The sequence below is a fragment of the Pleuronectes platessa genome, chromosome 7, assembly GCF_947347685.1.
Source record: "Pleuronectes platessa chromosome 7, fPlePla1.1, whole genome shotgun sequence".
Classification (NCBI taxonomy): Eukaryota; Metazoa; Chordata; class Actinopteri; order Pleuronectiformes; family Pleuronectidae; genus Pleuronectes; species Pleuronectes platessa.
In genome coordinates, this window is record NC_070632.1 from 7,234,963 (window position 1) to 7,255,749 (window position 20,787).

A 20,787-nucleotide genomic window follows, 5' to 3' on the forward strand; every position below is an offset into this window, starting at 1 on the left:
GTTATGGCTGTGGAGACATTCCTTCTCATCCTTTGAAAACAGTCGTATGCTCCTCGAGGAGCTTTGAGAGATTTGAGGAAGTAACCCCTGATGAAGCAGTGACGTCAAGCATGGATAGATGGTCTCATATAACAACACAAAAGATTTACATTATGGGAAATGTAGAATTCAGTGTTTCACAGACTCTCTTCTTTCATTGGTAGACACACACTCATGGATCAGTCCCTGGGAGATCAGTGGCCACACCAAAATAAACACTAGCTTCTTGTAGTTTTTACTTAGTTTTGCTCAGAAACACACCAACATACAAACAGACAGGGGTAGAAACGAGGTAATAACAGATGTCCTGTTAGTCAGACACTGCAGCAGAAGACTCAAAGAGCGGATGATTCACATAATTCTTTATATTAATCTTTATAGAGGAAAGATATATCAAGTCACACATGTACAGGTCGTATGGTTTCACTTCCACCCTGGAGCCTCTCACACATGAAGTGAAGACACGGTTTACAGACCCATGCTGACGACAGAGCTCTCCTCACACGGCCGTGACACCAGCTGCTCGTGACACCAACAGCTCAAACAGAAAAATTCCAAAACACAGTCATCCCTCTGACATGCAACACTGAAACACAGATATTTTACAAGATGAGGCTTTTTTGTTTTTTTTTACAGCCGTATCCAACAGCATCACGCATGAGAAAACATCTGTGGATATATATATGTACATTAACTTACATTATCAATAGCTCTGTTTTTTATGAACAATATGTACACAGTCGAGCCCAAGAAGGTAAAAATCCTCTTCTCTGACCCAGTCAGCCGACGAAAGTCCCCCTTGTATTTTGCATCAGTCACATTAAAGATACTTGTGAGTTGTTTTACTAGTTTGGCTTTAAGGAGTATTCAGCACAGATAATACTAAGTGACTGACAGATGCACAAATAGACGACTCTGTATGGATCCAGATGTTCGAGCAAATAATCACAACACGAGGCAGCGGTTCTTCCTCGTTGGCTCATCAGGTGACACAGAGGCTGTCCATCATCTGGAGACGCAGAGCCAATCTCCTCCTCTGCGTCTATCAACATGTAGCACACGTAGCTAACGCGCTAATCTGAGAGGTTCCTGCTGGACGGCGTTACAGTAAAAGATGTTATTGGCAAATTGTGACATGACACAGCGATCTTATGACAGTCGAATGGACGGACATCAACGAGGCAGACAGACAGACCTGGATCCATCTGTGCTAAGATAACAAGAAGCACATTAGCAACTGATGAGCTTCACAGAGACAAAGATTGGATCACGAGTCCCTATTTTTCTCAGCGTCACGTCTCTGGTAAATAGTCTCTGCTCCCGTCGGGGGTCGGGAGGTCAGACGATGGATCCCTTGGAGGACGACAGGTGGATGGACTGGATGCGGTTGGCCAGCGTCTTCTCCAGGTCCTGCAGGATGTCGCAGCCCGGGCTGTCCGGAGGTGCGTCGTACAGCAGCTGCTTGAAGGGCTCCAGCTCGATCAGGATCACCATGTTCTTCAGGAAGTAGCCCTCGATGTAGGACGACAGGACCGGGGCGTCGAGAAACTGCACAGGGAGGGAAGGAAAGGTTTGTTTTTCGTTTTTTATCTGAGCACTGAAAACACATTCTTCCCGTGCACCACTGTGAACGTCTAGCTGTGTTTGCACCTTGGTGTGGTTGTAGATCTCCACACACGTTTCTGTGTTGATGTTCTTGGAGCAGATCATCTCACAGTGCCTCTGCAGCGCCTCCAGCTGGAAGAACTTGGCTGCAGACAGAAGCTGCAACAAAACCATCAAGTAGCTCATATTACAAAAGCATTATTTATCGTCCACAGGTAACATTGAGATTATTTAGTTTATTTCAGGGCCCTCACAGTGATTAGAGGGCGGATCTAGGATAACATTAAAGATATGGCTTTTAAAAAAAACATTTTCATTGATTTCTCAGAGAATAATTCATGGATCTTGATGAAAAAGCATCTAGTGATTTTAAATCTGATTTCATAAGTGGACAGAGTCAAGTAAAGGCCTAACCTCCATAACTTCAGTGTTCCTGATGTGCAACGCTTCTGTTGCTCCAAAGTAGAGATACTGCATCACCAGCTGAAAGCAAAAACACACAAGAATATATACACAGGACACAATTAGACAGGAAGTAGTAGGAGAGCGAGGGGCACGTGTCATTTAAAAGTCGGATTAAACATTACCTGAAAAATGTGGTATTTAACATTGCTGATTTCAATACATGTGTTTTCACCACAAGGTCTGTTTGCTAGAAGAGATTTGAACCTTGAGAGAAAGAAAGAAGAAAAATTAAAATTATCAGCTTGGATGGAAAACAAGTTATTTAGATCAGGTTTCTAATATTGACTGAAAAAAAAAAACATGAATAATACAGAATAAAAGGAGTTTGTTAGATGTTTCCTCTGAGGAAGCGAAGTCAACAACACATTTGACTGTCTTTTCTCTTCAATCACCCTGTGACAGGACTGATTGGTTCATGTCAGTGTCACATGACACAGGAGTGAAACGGACGTCCTCTCTACATCCCAGTGGCGGAAGGAAACATGACCTTATTGATCAGCTGGAGGAGATGTATCGTTCTGACATCTCATCTCAACGAGGTAGTTGTGTATTTTGAGAGCCGATGCGTTCAAGTACCTGCTGGAAGCTGTGAAGAGCAGAACCTTGTGGGCGTAAAAAGGTTTCCCCTCCACCAGGAAGGTCACATCAGACATCTCCTTATTGTTCAGGAAGTGAGGATCTGATGGTGAAAAACAAGAAAACTTAATTTATTTTTCTGATAATCATAAAAAAGCATAGCCGTCCAACATTCTGAACACATTACCAGTAAATGTACATTTCTTTTCCACTCTCCAAACACTAGATGGCGTTATTTGCAGTGTAAACCTATATACTGGTAGCAGCCAACTAAAAATACTACATCACATCATTTATGCTGCTTTAATCATGTAGATTTACAGTATTAAAGACAAATCCAAAAAATTATAAAGACAGGGTCTCACCCAGACGTGACGACTGCTTCCTCTTGATCTCTACCATTTTGGGGATGGGGTATGGGCCGTAACACTGGGTGAAGATGGCAGACAGCTGCTGGCTGATCACTTCATTCTAACAACGACAACAACACACACAGAGCAGCAACACATCAGAGGGTGCACAGAGCCGCTCTGCAGATCCGTCCCTGTGTGGCACATTCAGGAGTCCAAGAGCATATGCACATGTTGTTACACTCTTTCTTTCTCAATGCAAAACATCCTCCAACACAATTATCAGTGAGGTTAATGTTCCCCAACCTCTTATCAGGCTCAGCACTGACACTGCTCCTGCAGATGTTTCAATAAGCTTCACTCTCGCAGCTGTTTCACACCTCAGATGAGGATCAGATGAATATCAGACTCTTCTCTTACTCCCCCGGCTCCTCAGAGAACTCAGGACGAGTTAGTGTGGGAGTGTGAGAGGGAGAGAGAGAGACAGGAGAGGGAAATGTTCTTACTCTTACACCTAACTTTCTACTGTGTGTGTGTGTGTGTGTGTGTGTGTGTGTGTGTGTGTGTGTGTGTGTGTGTGTGTGAGGAAGGGGGGGGGGGCTGTGTCATTCTGCTGCAGCAGCAGTGCGCAACAATACAAACCCCACGTGTACAAGCTGCCTGCTCTTACTGAAGTGTGACACTGACAAACAGCTACAGCTACTCCTTCAATAACACAATACAGTGGATAAATGGATGGATGGATGGATGGATAGATAGATGGATGGATGGATGGATAGATGGATAGATGGATAGATGGATAGATAGATAGATAGATAGATAGAGATAGATAGATAGATAGATAGATATAGACTGTAGATAGATGAACTTTCCAGTGGACTGAGACAGCAGATTCTCGTCCTGGTGGGACAGACAGACAGTGTCAGGGGTCCCTCATAGAGAGGAGGGTCACTGGCCCCATCATACATCAGCCAAGACACAGAAAAGGACCGACACAGCATCTGTACGTGTGTGTGAATGTGTGTGTGCGTGTGTGTGTGTGTGTGGGTGGGAGTGTTTGAGTGTGTACACTACAGTTCTACATTATCAGCACTGACTCAGAAACTCCTGCGCTCAGCCCGGGGTAGAGAAGGTAAAACAAACAGCGGTGCCAGACGGGACAATGATGCTGTTTTAGATTTGATAAAACTAAACCAAGAGGATCACGAGCTTAAGTAATGAGATAAAGTCGCGACTGTAATGAGCCGCAGCTGAGAGGAGCGGGGGGGCATATCATAAATCATTATCATTTTAGGTAATTGCTATTGAGTCGGCCTCTGGGGCTCCGTCAGGGTGTGTGCAGCTGATGACCTGACTACCTAATGACAACCATCCAACACAGAGGAGGAGGATGAAGCCTTGGATCAGTGAACAGGACAGATACAAATAAAAGCAGTGGTGGAATGTGACAAAGTACTTTGCTATGTACTTCAGTGTACAAAGTAAATGTACTTTGTTACTGTACTTAAAAGAGCCTGTACTGCATTTAAATGTGGGTTTACATTTTAAGTATATTTTTTTGAATTTTCTTAATTCAAGTTCTATCTATTTGGTTGTATTGTTTGATATCATTGCTCTATATAATAAAGTTGTTGGTTACACTGTAAAAAAGCCTTGATTACATATCTTTGACATACAGCGTTGGATAACAACATATAGGAATCATAGACAAAGTAAATATTTATCTGTCTCTGGAATTTTTTCCTCCTCAATATTGGTATCAGCCTCCAACTGCAGTACAATTTTTTCATACTTTTACTTCAGTGAAATGTTAGAGTACTTCCTACACCACTTCCCCAGAGTGAGTCCTCACAGTACCTTGCTGGCTCTGAGGATCTGGAACATGAGAGGCAGGCCGTGTGTGATCAGCTCCTCGGTGTACTCCTCCTCCTCGATGCAGCTGAACTCTTTCAGGAGACCCTGGATCAGAGGTCGGCGCTGCTGGTGGAAACACGTCCGCAGAGACTCCATCCAGGTGTGCAGAGTCCACGGGACGCCTGGAAGGGGGAAACAGACATAAACACACATGACGCACACACAAACACGCACAGAGGAGGAATGAAAGCTGCAAACAGAATGTGATACTGTAGAAAACACATGCACGTGTTTGACAGTGTTTACACAAACGTACCAAGGCTCCGTATATCTATGGTGATGTCTACGTGTCCGTGTTCTGAGCTGTGATACATGGCTTCTTTCAGGGCTTTGAGTTTGGCCTTCCCCGACCGGATCAGGTCAATCTGAGACGCACTTCTTCCTTCCAGGTCTGAACCTTCGGCCAGAATCTCCTCCAGGGACAAGACATCGCCTTTCCCCGTCTCCGTGTGGGACAGGAGCTTACGGAACACGTTCCTAGAAGAAGAGAGGCACAGACACAGAGGCGGAATTTAGTTTGATCGACGTGCACAGATTACAAGAGCCTGGATAATGACTGATTTTCAAATGTTTGTTGTTGTAAGTCTCCATAAGTAGCAAAGTTGTAGAAAAATGTGTAATGTGATATTACAGTGATTGAGTTCAAGTCATTACTGTGATAGGCTAATCGGTAATCTGCATCTTTCAGCCTTCCAGCTTTGATATTTATTCCTGCATAAAATGATGGTTTAATTAAGTTAAGCAAGATAAACACATTTTTCTATGCAAATCGATAAACAATGAAAAATCTTCCAAGAAGAAAATGCTCCTTTTATGCAAATAGACAATCAAGTGTCTTCGCAGGCTGACAAAGAGTCGGTAGAATAAACAAACTGCGACATGAATGAGCGATGAGGGAACACAGGATGTCTTTTAATAGTCTACACCCATTTCACTCATTTCTATAAATAGCTAGAGGCTGTGTGCAGAAACAATGTTTTCTTATCTAATGGTGCGTTTGCAGAGAAGTAATTTTTTTTATTTGATAAATTTCCCTAAAGGTAAGTGTCTTGTTCCGGGTTCTAGTGGCCTTTTGTGGAAACTGGGTGAAATACAAATTGGTAATCCTCATTTATGGGAAAGGTTCTTCCCAGTCTTTAATTGACTGGCTTAAATTTCATGTAAATTGCCAAATAAAGTAGATTTATTGTTATATGACGTGACTGCTGTGTACGAGCTTTGGTGGAAATTACACATCAGACAAAAAACGTAATACAGTGCAAGGATTATTAAGACTATAGCAGTGTAAAATGTATTAATAAATATATTTAATTAATTACTATATATAAATGATAGTAGTATAATGTTTTGGTCACTTTAGTATACATAGAAATTATATGTATGTTTATGACTATATTTCAAATACATCTATCAAGCAAAGGTGCACATTCTTTACCTATTTCCTATTTGTTCTGTGAGCATCAGTGAAACAAACAAATCTATACACAAGAAAAACATGGATGGATTTGTGTGTGTGTCTGTGTGTGTGTAACCTGTGTCCGTGAGCTGCTGCCAGGCTGTAGGAGTTCATGTCTCCGTGAGGTGCAGTGGAGATGCCGTTACGGTACGTGGTCCCCACCATGGGGTCGGCCCCACGCTCCAGCAGCAAACTCACCAGCTCAAAGTTACCTGTGCATGAAGAATACATGTTTATATACACACAGACACAATACGACTGAAGCAGAGTGAGACAGAGTGGGACAGACTGGGACAGACTGGGACAGACTGGGACAGAGTGACACAGAGAGACAGATGAGAGTGAGGCATCGTTGGATCATTTGTTCTGCATGCATGCCTCTATTTGTCTTTATTTTCCAATCCCCCAGGATAGATGTGTCTGTGAAGCCGTTACTCAGCCAATGAGCCTGCTGACAGTCAGGTGTTGTTATCAGCTGTTATCAGTGGGACAGGAGGAGGGGGGGGGGGGGGGGGGGGGGTCACGTTGTGTGTCTGTACCTGCAGCAGCAGCCAGCTGCAGTGGGGTCTCTGTGTAGTTCTCCATCCCGTCCTGCAGGGATCCCTCCACGTTCGCTTTAGCATCCAGCAGCAGCTGCAGAGGTCGGGCGGGGACACAGAGGGGCATGATGGGAGAGAGAGAGAGGGGATGGGTAGACGGGGAGAGGAGGGCGAGGAGAGGAGGACGAGTCAGTCGGGCTAATGCGCCAGTTTGGAGCCAGGTGGGTAAATTTGAGCTCCTCCTGTCTGATGCGGGTTTAAATGAGGAATCTATAGCAGTGGATGTTTGACTGCTGCTAAGCTGCCTGGAATTATACAACCTTTACTTTTCACCAATTCCATTGTCCTGCAGATGCTTAATCTATTTTCATAAAGTATAACTGTAAATAAAGATGACAAAACATCCTGAGCACCTTCTATTGGCTGGCTGCAGTATAGTTACTCTGCCTTCTCCATGTTAGCAGTTGGGATATGAACCCCAAAAAACATTTAAAGTAGACGTCAAATACGTTTTTCTCAAAGATGGCTGCTGTGATTTTAGTCGATTCTTATCAAACTGATATTTGTGCAAATGTAGATTTTTGCACTAAAAAATTTGGATGAAAGATGAACACTGAACTCTGCAGCTGCACAACAAGCAGAAGTCAAGACACTGTCCATCTTTATATTCAGTCATTGGAGGAAACTCATACATCTGCATTTATAAATATGAGGCACTGTATTTAGTTCTATGGTGTGAAAGTATATCTCCCAAAATGTAAAAATACTGTCTCAATGCGGAAGTAACTTGTTATGCGTGGAAATGTGATTAAACGTAAACTAAACAGTTTCACATATATGTTTGACTGTTAATTAAAACTTTAAACTAACATCTAACATCTTGGGAATAGCAAAACATTTCATAATTTCACTCTGAATTTTAATCTTTCCAACTTTATCCTTTCTTTTTATTCCTCAGAGACGTCACATTGGCTTAAACGCTTTCTATTTAGAATCTAATGATTCCAAGGCCAATGGACAAATCATTCAGGGGGCAAACTGAATTAATGAAATGAGTTCAATAACAATTAGACAGCTGTGTTTTCCTCTTTCCACTCACTTAATGGAGTCTGATCCATTTGCACAAAAACACAAATGGCCAAGAGGAGGCTACACTCCACATAAAAGCTCAGATCCAAACAGTGACTGGGCAAATGGCCTCTTTAAAGATGGAAAGATTAAAATCTCTCAAATAGCATCTCAATAATAATTCAAGAATTAAAGAGAAACAGAGAGAGAGCGAGAGAGAAAGAGAGAGAGAGAAGAGAAAACTCTTAGCGGAGGGACATTATCATCATCACCACCAAGAAGCTTTGATGACAGACGATGACAATGATGGCCGACCGTGAGCTGAGGCACAACGAGAGGTCGTGATGACAGAATCACAGGTGAGAGGAGGACGTCACTACCTGCACCACGGGCACATGTCCGTGTAACACGGCGAAGGTGAGGGGCGTCGCCTGCCGCGTTTCAGGAAAGACTGAGGGGTGCTTGTGCACTGAGTTTGGCACCTGGGGAGGGGACACAGGTGAGTGGGGTTGGGTAGGTAGGGGGAGGGGGGAGAAAGGTGAGGGAGAGAGATACGAAGCCATTAAAACTACTACATGGCTTATGGAGCACATGACAAGCAGCTGCAGGGGGGGGGGGGGGAGACAGGGAGGACAGGAAGCTCTACAGGAGAGTAATTAACTGGGAACCCCCGGGGCTGCAGAGGACATCCTGTCACCGTGTTCACCTTCTAATGAACACCATGGATTGATCTGTTCGGTTCAAGCCTCGATCTCTTCACCCCTCCACTGACCGGGCTCTGACCTGACCTCTCTAAGGCTCATCTCTCTGGTCAGGATGAGATGAACAACTGTGAGCCAAATGAAAGCGTGACATACATGAGACACGCACACGAGCAGAACACAAAGGCAAACACGGCTCCTCAGGCTGCTGCGTGGGAAAAGAGGGAGGATGCAGCAGAGACACACGCAGACAGGATGATTCAGTGACACTTTGAAATACTGCGACAGAGCATGAGGTGTACAAAATAATAATAATTGGAGATTACGAGAATAAAGTTCGAACTAAGAAGAAATTCATAATTTAACAAGAAAGAAAAATACCCAATATTGCGATAATTAAAAATATTTGTTCTTTAGGATATGAGCTCCAGGGAGATGCCGGGTTCTAATCATTGTTGATCCAGAATATTGATTAGCTAAATTCTGATTAGCAACCAAAAGATATCATCACAGTCGACCGCCACTTATTCTCATAATGTTGTGTCTTTATCTTGTAAAATTAGGTCTTTATTCTCGTAACATACATTTTCTCGTAAAGTTACGAAAACTTTTGTAAAATTGCAATTTTTTCCCCATAAAGTTATGACTTTATACTGAAGGTACGACTTTATCTAATAATATGACTTTATTCTCATGAAATCACAACTTTATTCTTTTAGAGTACAACTTTATACCTGTAAGATTATGACTTTCCCCCCCATAATTTTACTTATTTCCAGGGTATCAGAACTTTATTGTTGTAATGTTATAATGGTATTCTCGATAATCTCAGATTTTTTGTTCCTTTATTTAGCCCTTGTACTCTGTCGTAAAATACAGCATGGAACTAACAGTTTGATTTAATGGAATACTTACCTGCACCTACTGCACAGGTAAATGTACAGTGACAACAGTGGAAGTGATGTATCAGTCTCAGTGGAGTAAAGGAGCAATATTGGTGTTAATGAAAAAGATTTGATCTCATAGAGAATTTAGTCATTTTGAGGCAAGAAACATTCGTCTTTAATAGTTCACATTTAAAACCAGGAGCATGAAATGAAAATGACAGTGGGTCTTGTTAGTCGTGTTAGTGAACAGCACTTTGTGTTTTGGGGGGGGTTCATGATTACGGTGGACTGCAAATCGACTCGGACACAAAGATCTGATGGGACGTGTTGTGGCCGAGGTTGACTAACGAGGACCGGGATCACGAGGCCTGGACTGACCCACCCCAGCTGAGCTCAGTGGAAGGAAGCCAGACGGGTTCTCTGCAGAATCTGTGAGGGATTCACTTTGTTTTTCAGCCAAACGATCGTTGTCACTTTCTCTTTTAATCCGTGAGTGGTTAAACAAAATCGACTGAGCCACAGACCTCTGAGTCGTGAGGCAGGTGTCGGGGCGGGGGGGGGGGGGGGGGGGGGGGGGGGGCGACAATGTTTATTTTTCTCCTATTCAACACTACAAATACTAACACACACTAAAACATCTTTCTATCCTTTTGAGACATTTCATATATCACGCTGTACAAACTGAACGCTGCACAGTCCTGTCAACACCTCTCATCTGTCGTAACCCCCCCCCCCCCCCCCCCCCCCCTCCTCTCTTTGATATATTGCACAAATCAGATGTCTCCCAGTAAAATTGCATGTGACGATCACGGGGGGGATCAATGTCATGATGAAAAACAGATATTCCTATTGTTTCTCTGGGAAAGGCAATGCAGACATTCTGCCGCAATTGTTCTTCCATTGTTTGACATTGATTCTCCCAGAGTGTCGACACAAGGATGTTGCAGTAAAAACTTGTTTCTTTCACCAACCTCGCTGTTAATGTCGGGCCCCTGCGTCCAGCAGCATCTGCACCATGGCCTCGTCTCCGCGGACACAGGCGTACATCAGCGGGGTCATCCCCTGCAGAGGGACACAGACACAGAGAAGGGGATCGTTGCAGAGGAACATTAACTCCTTCATTTTGCACCAGAGGCAATAAAACATTTACCTTCTCAGTCATTTGTGTGCAAGTTGAACTCCGTGTCTCTAGTTTTTTTCAGAATAAAGTTGGCTTAACTTTTGCTCAGCTCTAAACTTGTTTAATTGACACTCGGACTCCCAGGACTGGAGTGTGATGAGAGTAGTAATCTGCTATTGATCAAAGTTTTAAAGGACAAGATATAAGTCAATATTTCCTCTGGGGCCGTAAAGGGCGCCGGCTCAGCCTCGGTGAGAGAAACACACCGTCCCAGACTTTCTGCTTTGATCAGCCAACACTAAAAGTTCATTTTCCCGTGGAAATATAATTTCAGTTTCACTTGTAGAAATCCCCTGAAGATTTACTGCGCTGGATTGTGATAGTCACGATATAATGCAGAGCTCGAGCTGCAGAGCCCCAAAAAAAAACAAGTCTGAAAATGTATAATCTGCACGGTGCTCTCAGGTGAAGGAGCCACAGTTTAACAAAGCAATTAAACTTTCTCGACAGGCTGTGCACGAGTGTGTGTTTGTATCCGTATCGACGTGTGCCAGTGTAAATGTGCCTGCCTATGCATTATTTAATGCGGCATGTTGCCTGTGTCTCTAACCTGCTCACTCATGCTGTTGATACCATCCGGCCCGAGCAGGTTGACAGCCTGCTTCACCAGGTCCGTGCGGCCGCAGCTGAGCATACGGAAGCCCAGGTCCTGCAGGAACTTTGCCTCGGTGGAGGCGGCATCCAGTTTCCTCGAGGCACAGAAGCAGTCATCCGTTCTGAAGGGCAAAGCACACTGAGTGATTCACAGAGCAACTCGACTCGTTGGAGTGTTTGCAATGCGCCACATCTCCTCTAAACACCTGATAAGCCATATTTTTCTAAACCGCGAGGGGGGGATGCATATTTCTGAGAAACGCACGTATCTCTCCTTGCTCATTTCACTGATTATGAGGCGTTTTGCATGTGAGTACACTTGCACGCCTGCTGGTGTTGTGATGTGCAGATGAACCGCACACACACGCTCTGCGGCCTAAAGGCATGGGGGGGAGGGGGGGGGGGGTGTTCATGCAGCCGTACCGGAGCTGGCGGGGCTCACAGTCCACTCCAGGCAGCAGCAGCCTGGCCGCCTGCCGGACATCATCGCTGTCCACAGAGAAGCTGCGTCTGTGTTCCGTGTGGACCACTGCCACGCGCACCCACTCCATCAGAGGCGGCAGCACCAGAAAGGGCCTGTAGGGGGAGATGAAAGCACATGTTCTATCCACAACACAAACACACACACACACACACAGTGAAGTAAAAATCACACTGGGGTACTTAATGTGCTCAGGCACTTCCACGGAAAATCCACCTAATAGAGAATTTGCATATGTTACTGTAGTGACTGTTCCCAGCGCAGCAGATGTTTGAGAACAGGATGAACTCCGACTGGAGGATCCCGACTGTTACAGAGACGCACTTTGATGTGAGGGAATCTGAACTGAGAGGGAGATCATTTGATAAACCACAGATCAGAGCAATAGGAACTCAGGCTCAGGCGACCACCAGCATATTGCTTAACAAGGGCTACTTTTGCTTTTTACATGTGTTTTCCATTCTGCATTTCTGCCATCGAATCCCACATATTTCTGTTTGCTATGTGCTTTAGTCTGATTCCCTCTGCTTTGTGTGTATTTCCTGTCCCTGTTTAGGATTTGAATGTGTTGACCTGAATGTGCAAAGGGCCTTGAGATAATGTTTGTTATGATTTGGCCCAATACAAATAAAACTGAATTGAATTGAACAGTTTTTATCTATATATTTCACGCGCTGCCCATCTGGACCAGGACTCAGTGGCAGATGGGATATTGCATCTCACTGGGACCTTCTGGGTTAAACTAAAATAAATACGTGTTGCACTTCCTCTGCTTTCGGTCTATTTTGCATGACGTTTATAATGTCTTATAAACATCGAGGTGCTATCTGTGAACGTAATGGATGATGGGGGGGGGGGGGGGGTAGTATAGCACTTCAACAAAAGAGCATTTATTTCTGTCTGCTACAGTATAGGTGGACTGTTTTTTCTTTTCTTTTACTGCTTAGACAGAAGCAGGAAATCACCATCACATGAGTGTGGAGGAATTACAGAGCTTCTCCTCCTGCCCACCTCTCTCTCCCTCCTCCTCCTCCTCTCCTCCTCCTCCCCCTCCTCCGGTGTTTACCACAGCCACATGGAATCCATATGCATGAAGATACATATGCATGACGCCACATTTTGACCTTCGTTACTGTTCTGAAAGCATGTTGTGTCTATAAATACGCACTTTAGTCACTTAAACGATACAACGAGCTGCGACAGAAACATTATGCAAAAAACACACCGACGCTCTGTCCAGTATGGAAACAAAAAGCAGCGTGGTTTTTCATAGGACTTTGTATTATTCATGCAAAATGAATAACATATATCATAATGAGACATTTAATTCCTTATGATAACACAACGTAACACATTATGGAGGATTTTTGTTATTCATTGCTCATGTGTTAATTTGCATGCAGGCATATGGGATTTATCAAAATGCTTAATTTTCCATTTCAAACTAAATGATTTGACTATTGTGCGTGAAATATACTAATGGGATTATAATTATTATTGTATTATTCCAAACCTGTATTCAGATTAGCATTGATAATATGTTGGAGGAGAAACAAACCGTATGCTGGTCATGTGTGTGTTGTCTGAGACTTGATCCGCTCCCCCGGGGATTCACTGTTCAATACATCACTTTACAAAGGGTGTGTTAATGCTTAGCTCTGCCTTTGACACAACCTCGGCCCACATCTGTCAATCACCGTTAATCCATCACCCATCAGTATTACTCCCAGTTAATAGGAGGATCTTTTATTAATGGTGTGATCCAGGGGGAAAAGAAAAAGCCTTTTAGTTGACTCACTTCAAAGTAGCCTGACTTAGAGCCGAGCGGTGTTATTGGTTCCACAGACTTTATTAAAGACGGAGAACACCTAATCAAGAGGCAGGGAACGTAGAGTGGCATATACGTTCCCTCACAAGCCCAGAGGAAACGCCGGGTCACGAGCAGTTCAAGGTCTGTTTCCATGTGCGCCCCCTTCAAGAATCCCAGTAAAGTCCTGACACAGAGAGTTTGCTGCAGTCTCAGGGCTCTGCCTAATTTTGGCTCTGGCACTGTGCTTAAAAATGACTAAAACCAACACGCAGAAATGGGATTTTTTTTTTTTACAAACGGTGATTAGAGCTAAAGCAGACGTGAGTCACACACCGGGGACACACATTAGCTGATAAGTCGCTCCACTGCAGGCGATAAAGCCTGGAGCCCCGGAGGAGGACTGCTCAGGCTCAACTGTCAGGACGGTTTCCCACCTCTGCCGCAATCTGACAAGGGCTTTTACCCAAACTGTAGGAAATACTGAACAGCTCGAGGTATAAACGCCACAGTGGAATACGATCGGTGAAACAAAGACGAAATAGAAAAAGAGAAACAGCTCATAAACTCAGCAGAGAAAGTCGCCTCGTGTGTGGAGGGTTCTGTGCTTTTCTGAGTAAGTGTCCAAAAGCTACAGGGTGAAGGATCAAGGGAATTAATACAACGGAAACATTGTCTAATCCTTATGTCATTAGCCAGTAAGTCACCAGCACAGTTGCAGCTGCCGCCCGATAATGTCCCACTACGTCAGTGGCAGTAATTATCGATACTGCCCGAGCACATGTCTGTGCACGCTCCTTCCTGCCGCTCCTCAGGTCACCGGCAGGCCTCGCTCAAGTAGCCAGCGAGTCGACAATCCACTTATATAAAACCGTGCTTTCCGTCCAGAGGAAAACATCTGGTGTCTATAAAGTTCTACGCCGAGGTGAAAAGCCAGACAGATGCAGGAGTGAGAGTGAGCTGTGGATAACCGAATGGGGTTTCCACTTTTTCATATTGTGGTCCCATGGTTTCCTTTTATTGTTGTCCTGGTGAGCATTACAGGTTTAATATTTTTACTGTCCCACTTTACAAGGTGCAGGGGTCTGATGAATGAGTCAATGCCAGATGCTTCTGTGACTTTACCTTATTTTACAATAACGCTGTTCTTATCTACAAACTGCCTCTTGTCCTCTTGACCGAAAACAGCACCTGGAAAATGTTTTCTATTACTGCGCTCTACACGACATTACCTCATTATCTGATGTTTCTGTTGCTTTCTGCTCTTACTTGCTTCTTGTTCCACTTGTGAAAACATGAGATGTATATTTCTGTCAGTCACAGGCTTTAAGCTGGGCCACAGTGTTGAAGACTATCACCTTCTCAGCTTCTACGGAGGCTGTGATAAATTCCCAATGTCAGTTTATGCTACTTCTTGGGTATGAGAGGAACGAGCCGATATGGAGCGAGTCATCTTTATGGAATCATGTCCACCTGAAGACTTAGAGGCCAATCTTTAACCTCTTTTAGCTCCAGTTTTGGTCTCCACCACCTCATGAGGAAACTATTTGGTTCTGAGGCTCCACTTTGTTCACCAACTAGTCACTAACTCTCTCCGCTAATTGGGACTGGTTATGTAACTTTACAGCCTTTTTCAATGAAAACTAAAACAGACCCTGATGAGGGTGGAGATAACCATAACTTTCACGTGGGTTCATCACTATCAAATATCTTTTTTTACACAGACATGATCTGTGATTGAAGCTGCTTTAAAGTCACCACACGAGGACGTTTGATTTATTAGAGCATTTCTTCCAATGATTGTTGTCCCATAAGATTCTGTTCATGAAATAATTTATTGTTCTCAGCGTTTTTTTGTAAGTGTTCCTGGTTCAAACCACAGGGGTCAAGGCCAGTTGTTCTATATAGGTCTGTTATGAAAACCAACAATGTATTAATTTATGTCACAATATTTTAGTAATCACCTGAACAGTGACAATCATCAGATATAAGTTCATATTTAAACTGCTGATTAATACATATTTTATATATTATTTGCACAATATACGCTATTTAAAGCAGCAGGACTTTATCTCAAAATGTATGACAGAGCCCAGGCTGAGGGTAGAGAAGCGACATATCATCCAGTGCAACAACAGTTTGGCTCCTTGATGTTTTTTTAAGAGCTTTTGGACAACCATTGAGTTATATGGCACTAAACCAGGCGTTGGATACACAGACATCACCTGTGAGTCAGATCATTTCATCGTCCTTTTACTTTATTTGTTTTAGGATCCGTGTGGTAGTTTATTATAAAGGAATACAGACTTCCTCTTTAAACCTCCTCACTGTGTTTGTGTCTCACCTCTCCGTTTGCAAAGTAACCTTGGACGGCTCCACATTGGGGTTCTCCCACTCCATCTGAGGGCAGTGCATGAAATAACACAGCGTGTAGATGGCTTCGGGCGCCCAGTGAATCACACTGCTCTTCTGGTGGATTGGAGTCCCATTGTTGTGATTCTTCATGTAGAGTGGCTGTAGGTGGTGCATGGCTCGGGACACCAGGTCACCTGTACACAAAAACACACGTACATTAGAGGGAATCAGAAACTGAACACAAGCAGTGTGAGGGGGATTTTAGTCCAGGCATATTCAGAGGCGAGGGACCGACAGGAATATTCTGAGCACACGGCCTTTTAAAAAGACATCGGGGAATCATCCTCATTTCTTCCAGCCCCCTTGGAGTCGACTGTGTCGGGGGAAATCAAGTGTTTCCACAAAGCACAGTCAGGGAAGAGACAGGGAGGGTTCACCCCAGTCCTCACTGTGCAGCTCTCAGAGAGAACAGGGTGAGGGCAGTGAGAATAAGCACGATCAGGACGTTACGGTGTGAAGAATGAATATTTATGATTCAACATTAGCTACTCCAAACTACTCCCTCTGCATAATTTGCCAGTACTCTAAGGTCATGCAGATGGGCTGGAGACATCAGAGCTGGAGAGGACTCTGCTAATAACATTTTTAAATATTCTCCAAGTTCGGACTTAAAAGAAAGTAAGTTCACCCCCATTTTTCAAAAAGTTCTAAAGGGACGAGACAGTTCGTCTTTTAGCATAACAAATTCAGCTCATCAGAAATCAAGAGAGGAATTAGACGTTCTCTTTCAAAACCAGAAAGTTTTCCTGAAGTCATCCACAAGAAAGCATCGTGACCAAGCCACAATTCACAGAGCTCTGTCAGATTTCTGTCGCTTCTCCTTCCTGGCTACAACATAGACTGTAAATCAAGATGGATGACACGTCTCCACTCCATCCTCCCACTGTCCAGAAATGAAGCCAAAATATCTCGGATACAAACACTGTCATCTTACACCAATGACCTCCTTTGGAGCCAGATCGGGGGGATGGAGGCCTGGTGGCGAGGTCCCACTGATAAAGATCTCCATTTCCTCCTGTTGCACAAAAGCTAAGATATTCCAAATTTTGCACAGAGGTGATCTTGGTGTGGAGCTGCTGTCTTGAGGTCCTGACAATACTAATGCTCGACCAATCATGGGTGAGTCTCAACCAGAGCCGGGTCTAGGCAGGGGCAAGAGGGGGCCTGGCCCCCTCAAATACATGTTGTGCCCCCTCAAACTAAATAGGGTTAGGGTTAGGGTTAGGCACAATGCCCCCTCAAGATTTGTGGCTGCCCCCTCATACATGCCTGTCTAGACCCGGCCCTGGTCTCAACTGTCAATCATGAAGTTTCACCCTGTTTTTATAGCATCAATTACCTCATTAAAACCAATAACTTACCCGGAAAAATTAACACATAAAGCTGTTTTATAAAAACGACCTAAATGATGGCCCTTGTCCCATCTGCTAACATGGAGGAGGCAGGATTTATAACCTACGGTACAGCCAGCCACTAGGGGGCGATGGAGATGCTTTGGCTTCACTTTCAGGGAGCAGTCATTTTGTCTGTGTTCTACACCCACTGCACCATGACAGAAAATGTAATGAAGTCCACTTTGCCTCAAACGGTTTCTGGTCAATTGGACCCTATTCCCAGTGAAAGAGCATTAGAGCGTGATGGCTCTCGGTTCCTCTGTCTGATTGACGAACACTGCACAGAACAGAGCAGTATATCTGCCTATACAAAACAGGGAACACACAGCGGACAAAAGGATTTGTTTAGCATCAAAACTAGGCTGTGTGGCGCTTGCCAACATTCCATTTAGCCTTGACAATGTGAGAGATGAGTGTGAAAAGGACGCCCGACTGAGGGAAGAGCACTGAGGCAATAAAACAGTCAATCGCTGCACTGTCCTCTGGGAACACTGGTGCTGTGCTGAGAGAGAGGATCGCCTCCTGATGCAACGTGCGGGAAACATTATGACAGGAATGACCAACTCGTGCAGAACCTCCGAGATGGAGCTCTCCCAGTTGCTCCCGGTCGCTCCTCCAGTGTCTGTCTTTTAATTGTACCATCAATAATACAGATGATCTTGTAACCGTGCTCTCTGAGGTGGTCGGCAGCCGCCAGGTCTCATGTCTTTCTCTGCCGACCTGTGACATCTGCTATGTTTGCAGAGCAGAGCGGGACGGCACGGTTGAGGAGGAAGATTATTCCTAATAGTGAAAGAGAGCGACGGCAGTGAAGCAGCAGCAGCTTAACATATAAAGTGAGGTTTCAGTGCGGCTCGTTCAGCAGGTCCACGCAGAAGCAACAGAAGCAAACAGACTTAACCTCCAGCTGCGAGGGTTTGTCTCGTCTGAGAGAGAAAACACTCGGGCGGAAGCGGAGCGGTTTGATAAGCTGAAACGTCAATACTCTTTTCATTACCTTTAATCGATACACCACATCCTGGGTAATTAAATCTGTACGCTAACAAGAAGAAGTGGGGAGGTGGAGAGGTGGAGAGCACACACACATGCTAACTAGTCACTTACTAAAACACAATTTATGTTCTCTGATGTGTGGCTTGGCTCAAAGCTATAGAGCTAACAGTAAACCAGGAATGACTTAAAGGTGCACCTTACTGAATCAGGAATAGTGCATGGATGCTGGACATATAATTGGCCCCTGGAAATCCTATATCCGCCAATGTCTCGGGGACAAACTGTTAGCAGAGGGACGCCACGCTCTTTGTTTTCAAGGCTTTAAAATCGCAAAAATCACACAAAGATGTCAGTTTCCATGCAGGGAGCTACTCTGATTTCAGGGTGGCACCTTCAAGGTCAGTGCCTGCCTGTTACATCAGAGTGTGTGAAGGGTGTTTCATAGTGAGGCTCTTTGGAAATGTAGGAGTTGCAAATCCTTCCTAATAAAGCAGTTACGGGAAATAAATACACAGTAACCAGCTTTGCTCTGGGTTTTGAAGGATGGGTCCTCGCTGCGCAGCGGCTGCCATCATCACAGTTTCCGTGTTTCAATTATTCGCCGCTACGCTGTCATGACTGCGGTTAATGGTCGCCCGTGGCCATCCACACTCAAGATGCTGCTACTCCTCCTGCTAGACAACATGGAGTGCACAAACATAATTGTTATAGAGCGGATAGGGTGTGAAAAGACTCACTGAGAAAGAGATAGAAAGGAAAAAGGTCAAAAAACTGCTTGACCAAAAACCGCTCAACTGAATCTTTCTTTGAGTATAAAACATTGTTATAGAAACAACAAGATTTTTTTGTGATGGAATGAGTGAAGCTGTCGTTAAGAGCGTCTTTCCCTCATCATCGCATCTCTTAACTTTCAGGAGAACTTCACATCATATATTACAACTTAAGAACAAGCACACATTGTCCCTGCAGTCTGTCAAAGTCTTGATACCAACCAAAGTCGGGGTTTAATGATGTAATCCCTCCAAAATCATTGTCACAGAGCCAATCGCTAAAGATAAAACTTCCCACTAAAAAGAACTAAACTCTTATTTCCTATAATATTCTGCTGCTTTCGGTGCATTCATGGTAACGCTATGGTTATTGAAGGTAAAATCTGTAAACTGAAGTTGCCACAAGAAAAATATGTTTGACATGTAGAACTGAGCGGATGGCCAAACAGTCCAGAGTCCAACAGGAAAGACAAAGCATCAGATGAGACGCAAACAGGAATAAATGAACCCACATGCTCTTTGAAATGGTCACGACCGGCTCCAAACTGTCTGTTTTCTGTGGGGAAATGTGGTTTTAGTATTTAAATTTGTCCAATAATAAGGAATGATTACGTTTCCAGTGTTTCTAATCAGGATTAATTGTGACAATGGCTGAGTGAAGGGAGTCTAATGCCAAGAGGACACAGGAGATGAGTAAAAGGCTGAATCTTTACTCACAGTCCAAAAAACCCAGGGAGACAGTCCAGGAAAAGACAATAGCTAACAGACAGATGGAAAATAACCAAAGAGATGAGCAGCAGTCACGAAGAAGAACATGTGCAAGAACATGAGAAACTATAGCAGATCCTCTGTATTTTCTCCTAAAGGAGGTGCATGTGTCAATGCAAATGTTTGAGTGAGACCCGCCACAGTTTCTGCAGACTTTCTCCATCTGGCCTCCTTGTGTGAAGATCGTAGAGATTCAGTAGAGTCTGATGTTACGTAGTTTCAGGGGTCAGAAAGTGAACCCAATGCAGATGTGCCTTAAACCTGCTGAATGACCAGCAGAGGGCAAAAAGAAACTTGTGGAATTTATGGTCTCGATCGCAAGTCATTTCCAATATGATCGGATTTTCATTTTGTAATTTATCGTCCCATTTAGACTCAAACAGACGATAAAGCCCTGTTGGCATTGGAGCAGGGATATAGTGTGATTGACAGCTAGTACCGTCCAATGGGTGCAGGTCACATTTGTTGATCTCTCAGTCAGGCTCCATCCCCTGCTCCTCCAAATATAGTTACTTAGGGTTTAAAAGAAAACAAGATGGCGCTAGATAAAATGCCCGGCTCAAGGCTTCGAAAAATCACAAACCAATGGGGACGTCACAGTTGGTTGCCAACGCGGTATACTACAGATGTTTGTGTGTAGAACTTTGTCTCCTGCATGATGACACAGCGGCAGGTTGCACATCCTGCACACTGCTGTCGTTTGAACTTGTTACACTTTGTTGTGCAGATCGTAAACAGCTGTATAAGTTTTCATATTCTGTACACAGAGAAAACCTCCAGCTATT

The 20,787-nt window shown here is 44.1% G+C and overlaps 1 protein-coding gene across 1 annotated transcript in view; it reads right to left on the reverse strand.

Annotated features, from left to right (window-relative positions):
* Positions 1 to 398: 398 nt before the first annotated feature.
* btbd11b (BTB (POZ) domain containing 11b) overlaps positions 399 to 20,787 on the reverse strand; it is a 70,908-nt gene continuing 50,519 nt past the window's right edge. The window contains 16 exon segments of the mRNA XM_053426992.1: positions 399 to 1,587; positions 1,690 to 1,803; positions 2,059 to 2,127; positions 2,232 to 2,313; positions 2,686 to 2,788; positions 3,051 to 3,156; positions 4,893 to 5,071; positions 5,206 to 5,426; positions 6,482 to 6,617; positions 6,945 to 7,038; positions 8,393 to 8,494; positions 10,572 to 10,586; positions 10,588 to 10,662; positions 11,331 to 11,496; positions 11,798 to 11,950; positions 16,007 to 16,211. Of these exon segments, the coding sequence (XP_053282967.1) occupies positions 1,378 to 1,587; positions 1,690 to 1,803; positions 2,059 to 2,127; positions 2,232 to 2,313; positions 2,686 to 2,788; positions 3,051 to 3,156; positions 4,893 to 5,071; positions 5,206 to 5,426; positions 6,482 to 6,617; positions 6,945 to 7,038; positions 8,393 to 8,494; positions 10,572 to 10,586; positions 10,588 to 10,662; positions 11,331 to 11,496; positions 11,798 to 11,950; positions 16,007 to 16,211 (2,030 nt within the window). The 3' untranslated portion in view covers positions 399 to 1,377.